This window comes from Austrofundulus limnaeus, unplaced genomic scaffold (genome assembly GCF_001266775.1).
Source record: "Austrofundulus limnaeus strain Quisiro unplaced genomic scaffold, Austrofundulus_limnaeus-1.0 Scaffold156, whole genome shotgun sequence".
Taxonomy (NCBI): domain Eukaryota; kingdom Metazoa; phylum Chordata; class Actinopteri; order Cyprinodontiformes; family Rivulidae; genus Austrofundulus; species Austrofundulus limnaeus.
The window spans coordinates 879,698-885,625 of NW_013952558.1; the positions used below are offsets into that span (position 1 = coordinate 879,698).

Genomic DNA, 5,928 nt, shown 5'->3' on the forward strand with positions numbered 1-5,928 from the left:
ACACACACACACACACACACACACACACACACATTTAAAATGCACCAATTACTTTAAAGAATGGGAACTTTATGATTTAATTCACCTTAATATTTACATTTCCGGCTTAATTCCAACAAATTATGTCTTTTAGCACATAATTTTAATTTTACTGTTTATAAAGATATATACCTTTTGGATTTTCTTGTACTTGTAGATGCATTTATGTCTCATATTACAATGATGAGTTTTATTTATTTATTTTTTAGTTGGTTTAAAATTGTCTTCCCCCTGCAGGTATTGATGAGCAGGGCTTGTACAGAATCGTTGGTGTTAACTCCAAAGTACAAAAACTGCTGAGCCTGGCTATGGGTAAACACAGGAACACACGCCACAGAACACATACAGATCAGTCAAGTCCAGCTAAACCATCGGAATGTCTYGCTGCTGAATGTTTTTCATTCTTCTCTGAATTTTTTGTGTTGATCAGATCCTAAAACATGTGCTGATGTGGAGCTGGATAATCCAGAGTGGGAGATTAAGACTATAACAAGTGCAATCAAACATTATCTCAGGTTTGTGTCAAAAGACTTTTCTTATTGCACATGCACACACGCTTTGTTTTGCTCCATAATCCCCATCCTAAGCACATAGACATATTTTTTTATTTTGTATTTCTGAATTATTCCTGATTTTATGAAATGTAATTTTCCTATTACTCTTTTCTCTTCCCACATACAAAATAAATCTACTGTCTATTTGACTTTTCAGTAAAACAGTGCAGTATGTGCATTTCCTACACGTTTAGTTTAGATATGAGCTGGATTTATTTATTATAATTGAGACCTTGCTTTTCTGAACTCAGGTTTTACAAAGTTATAATAAAGTTATAATACTGCAGCTGCTGCGTACRTCAGTCAGCACTTTCTCTTTAGAGAAATATGACAGATTTGCTATCAGCCAGCTGAGTTAAAAGCTACATGCATGCTGGCCTCTTGACATAGACTGCTGGTAATCCACAAAAATCCAGCTCTGAAAGAAAGAAACTATCGCTTTTCATTTCCTTATTTTCTTTTTAAACTTTTGYTAATCCAGGGAGGGTAATCTTTGCCAGCTGTATTTTAATTTGTGTGCTCACAGTYSCCCCSCTTTTAGGAGATGAATAGATAGGGGAGACTTTATTCATCCCCTGAGGGATTTTTATTCATTTATTTATTTATTTTAGTGGCTGCAGCAGAAGTCAGCAATAGTTTGCATAAAAAGAAATGGTGCAAACAGAATAAATATAAGATGCTGTTCATACAGATAAGAATAAGAGAATTTAGAATAACATTAAACACTGAATGAACATTTCCACATTTGCAGTTATAAAAAAGGCAGTGAATATTCATGTTYTACAGAGAGATGAGTTGTTAAACAGTGAGACAGAAAATGATCTGACCTCCTGAAGCGTTCCTTGTGACAGCGGAGCTCAATGAGTCAGTTGGAGAAAAAGCTCTGCTGTGCTGCATGATATGAATGGGGTGGGATGGATGAGAGCAGTGGGTTCTGGAACTTCCTGTTTGCCACTGACTCCGATGACMAATCATCTTTTTAAACCTGTCTGTTTCCCATTGGTTGATAATAAACTCCAGGTTGACAAATCCGTGCAAACAAAAAAAAAAAAATGGAAATGTTGTTGTGTTCATGGGTGCACAAAAAGGTTTGTTATAAATTATTCTAGATTTCGTAAATAAAAAGAGCAAACATTAGGCTGGCAGAGAGCTATTTGGCACSGACATCAGTGACTCATAAACCGCGGCAGCCTTCAGATCATTATCAGATGTGTAGTCGGCGTTTTACAGGTGTAGCTTCATTTGTTTACTTTAAATAATCCTGTTTACTTAAAGTGTTAACTTGGCGTCTGAGCCTGACACAGTACCAACAGAGCTCATTATCCAGCCCGCACCGAAGTGTGTCGAATAAAATCAACAGAAAGAGCATCATCTGCGAAAGCTCCACAAATAGCTCTACTGTCTCACTTCCCCAGCGTTACAGGTGCAGAGGGCACGCATGATTAATCCATTCTTCTTATTAAGCCTCATTTACAGTTCCAGAAACTTACCACGCAGCCTGAGATGTAATGATCATAGTAATTCATTTGATGCCTCAAAACTTAGCCACACCATTACATTGCCCATATAATTAGAGCTGTATATTGACTTGTATGTGTTCAGAAGCTCCTGTGGCCTGTTCATCTATATTTTCAGTTCCAGTTTGAGTCATTTCTACCTTCYCCTCTCTGTCAACGCTCTCTGGTTTCATTTAAAAGAGTCGATCATCAGATATTGTCCAAGATTAACCTTCAGGGTGGATATAGCTCGCTAGCAGCTTCGCACCGATGACCTATCCACGTTATCATTTACCCAGAATGCTTTGCTTGTAAATAAAATGGCTCCATCTGTGTTGTAATATATTTTTAAAAATTTACAAAACTAAACATCCTACCGTATTTTTACAGTCTTTATTTTACAGTTAAATATATATGTTTATCAAATAAAGTCTAATGTTACAACTAATCAGGGATCCCTTTAAAGAGAAAGAGGCTAATTTAAAAGCTATGATGCAAAGTCTAATTTATTTTTGACAAATACAGCTTTTTTTAAACAACTGAAGGTAACATAGTTACATGATGCTSTAGAATTGAACTAGCCCCCCACCCACCACCATCACCTGAAAACGGCAACAGTCCACTTCTCGGCTCTACCCAGACTAGTTATCAGCTCATCAATCCAGACAGAGTTAAACAGTTTCTCCAAACTGAGCTTCTTCAAAGAGCTATTTACAATAAATAGGGTACTTGCTGCTTAGAACCTTTCCACTTAAAAGAGCTAAACTGAGTAAGCCTTTAAATGACTTCTTTATTTACACCCAATGAGATGACTTAGGCAGGTCAGGAGCAGGCAGCTAACTGAAAGAAAAACTAAAAGGAAGTTGTCGTTTTTTTACCCTCCCCTCAGTCTACCCTATTCTGGGTTTGACACTAACTCTCAGGTGCACACACTTTCAGACATTTCCCATCAACCCCTTCTGCCCACTTCTACACAGCTCTCACACCCTCAGGTCAGGCCTCACCGAGAACCAGCAGGCAACATTACGCTCATCTAGCAACAACAACAACAAAAAAAAAAACTTATGAGAAGTTGCTGAAGGTTTAATGAGCGCTTTTCCACAACTGTTTCCATCTTCATAATGCAGCCAATCTTAAGCTCATTACCTGAGCTGACAAATCCTGTAATTTTTTTTCATTTTTATTTTTATTTTTTCAGAGTGCTGCCGGCACCTCTCATGACGTACCAATACCAGAGGAGTTTCATCAAAGCTGCCAGTGAGTGATTTTCCTTTACACTGTACATCTCATTTGCCTCTCAAATGCGTGCCCCACGGACATTTAAAAAAAAAAAATGCAAACAGCCATTTGATTTTGGAAATAAAAAGAACAAGTATTCAATAAAAAAAGCACAAGTCAAATAAAGAGTGCATACTTTTTAAATAAATTTCTCGAAGAGGTGATTATTTTTTTAATAGCTCACTTGAATTTTTATGATTACAGTAGAATATGAGCCAGAGATTTTACTGTTCTGTTATTAATAGTTTATTGGATGAATTTGAAGCATGCCGACATACTGTATGAATCAGCGTGCACATGACGTGGTCGTGCCCTCCCATTGTTGTGTGTTGTGCCCTGTTTGACTCAGAAAGCCACAGGCCTGCGTGAATGAGGGGTATTATACAGATAAGATTCAAATTGCTCGTGAAAGCAGATGGGGGGCGGGGAGAGCATCTGATCTAAATGGTACGACTTAGTCGAAGTGTATTTCTCAGAGATTTGTTACGTCAGACAGCAGCTGCAAAATGTTCCGGGTCTTTTAAAGACATATTATCTAAACTCTCCCAACTGTCATAGCAATCATTTTAGTCCACAGAATATATTATTTTTTTTTATTTTATTTTTCCTGTAGCTGCTAGGCTACAAAATAAACCCTTGTAAAAACAAACTTGTTCAGATCATAAAATAGAGACTTTCCACCAAATGTCATGAGCTCAATCTGATTATTCAGACAGATTTTGTGCTGCATTGTGGGTGMATCGAGTCAAAATACACAAGCTGTTGTGAATATTGAATAGGTTGGTTTATTCTAGTAAATTCAGGTGCTGTTTAGTCTCATTTGGTTCAGTCCAGCCTGAAAGGGTTCATAGTCCTGTTTTCTCTCTCTAGCTAATCCTTTAGAAAACTAAGCTGCAATGGGAAGGAACTCCAGGAAATGACTTAGTGTCCCTGGCAACATTACCAGGAAGTGGCTCCATACAGAGCAATGCCAGTTGGAGGGAGAAAGAAAGGGCTGTTTTTTGTTTGTTTGTTTTTTATATTTGCATATGCTTAGGAGGGCGGGTTCTAGCATTTTTTTTTCTTTTTCAGCACAACAAAGTACTTTTAAATGTATTTTATAAGTTCATAGTTCAGTGATCGTCCCAAATTGTAATGCATGCTTGTAAATTTTTAATGCTTTCATATTTTTCACCTTCAATACATCCTCATTTGCGTGTCACCYGGTTGCGTGTGAATGTGTAATTACGCGCCTCTGTCGTTGTGAATAATTTCTCCAGGGCTCAGGTCCTGCAGCAGCAGCAGCAAGGTTTTGTGAGGACAGCGTCCTGGTTTAAACTCACTTTTGGCACCTCCTCCCTCCCTCCTCCCCATATCACATCTTCTCCAATTCCTCCCACCTCTGAGCYCCTCTACCTCCTCAAGTTTCCTCTTTAGTGACTTTTATTCAGTTTTGAATGCGCAGCTTCGAATATCAGGGCGAGAATGAAAAACAAAACAAAAACAAAATTAAGACAAAGGTATAATAAAAATGATGGAAGTGGTGTGGGAACAGGGCTGGTGTGAGGGAGAAAAAAAAAGCAGTAAAACGATGAGGAGGAGGCGGAGCAGAGGGAGTGGCAGGGTTGARCTTGATCTGAGATTTGAGATGCCTTTCGTGCTTGGAGACAAGAAAATACAGAGGCTGCAGCTGCTCGACGTGCAGAGCTCCAGTTTGGCTTGCAGCATTGTTTTCACCAAGAACTCTTTTCTCTGTTAGTTTTTATTCAAGAATTTTCATTTTCGCAAATTAGCTTTAGAGCTCGCCCTGTACCGATGTGTTGATCGCACCCTCCCAGTTACGTTTTTGTCAGCTGAGTTTTGCTGCATAGACATACAGATTTACCAACTAAATTTATTTTCTTTCTATATATAAACAACTTTTTTATATGTAATAATAGTAATGATCTCATAAAACAGCAAACTGATTTATTTGTCCACAATGTTCATCTTGAGCAGGGGCCTGCAAACTTTACGATCAAGAGAGACATTTCTGATACTGACGCAGTGATAAAATGTGTCCAGAGCTGCAAAATAAGCTACAACTGTGATTATCAACTGGTGGTCCGCGGGCCTTTTTGAGGCCATTTTGGGAACCTCTACGGCCAGTGGAGGTGATATAATAAAACTAAAAAATATATAACGAATTTTATTATTTATAATTTTTTTACCCATCAGAAAAAAATAAAAAGACCAGATTCATGTAAACAAGAAAAATACCATCTATAGTTTATACCTAATTTTATAAAATCTAGTACAACTGAGTTATTCAGGCATATTTTTTTCTAATTCTTATTATGTAGTATTTAATGTTCTTTAAAGGTAATTCTGATGGATTTGAAGGAAAGATCATAGAAAGAAGTTGGATATATGGTGATAGCATTGGGGCTAATGCTAAAGCTAACAGGCTAAGCTGAGGTTCTTCTTCCATGAAGCAGCTCTGTTGTCCTCCATCTATATTTTCAGTTACAGGCTGAGCCAATCATCAGATATTGTCCAAGATTAACCTTCAGGGTGGATATAGCTCGCTAGCAGCCTCGCAC

The 5,928-nt window shown here is 37.8% G+C and overlaps 1 protein-coding gene across 1 annotated transcript in view; it reads left to right on the top strand.

Moving 5' to 3' along the window:
• LOC106523433 (rho GTPase-activating protein 26) overlaps positions 1-5,928 on the top strand; it is a 92,341-nt gene that overhangs the window by 61,881 nt on the left and 24,532 nt on the right. Inside the window, exons 14-16 of the mRNA XM_014016847.1 lie at positions 277-351; positions 470-554; positions 3,288-3,346. Coding sequence (XP_013872301.1) covers positions 277-351; positions 470-554; positions 3,288-3,346 — 219 coding nt within the window. The remainder of the gene's footprint in view (positions 1-276; positions 352-469; positions 555-3,287; positions 3,347-5,928) is intronic.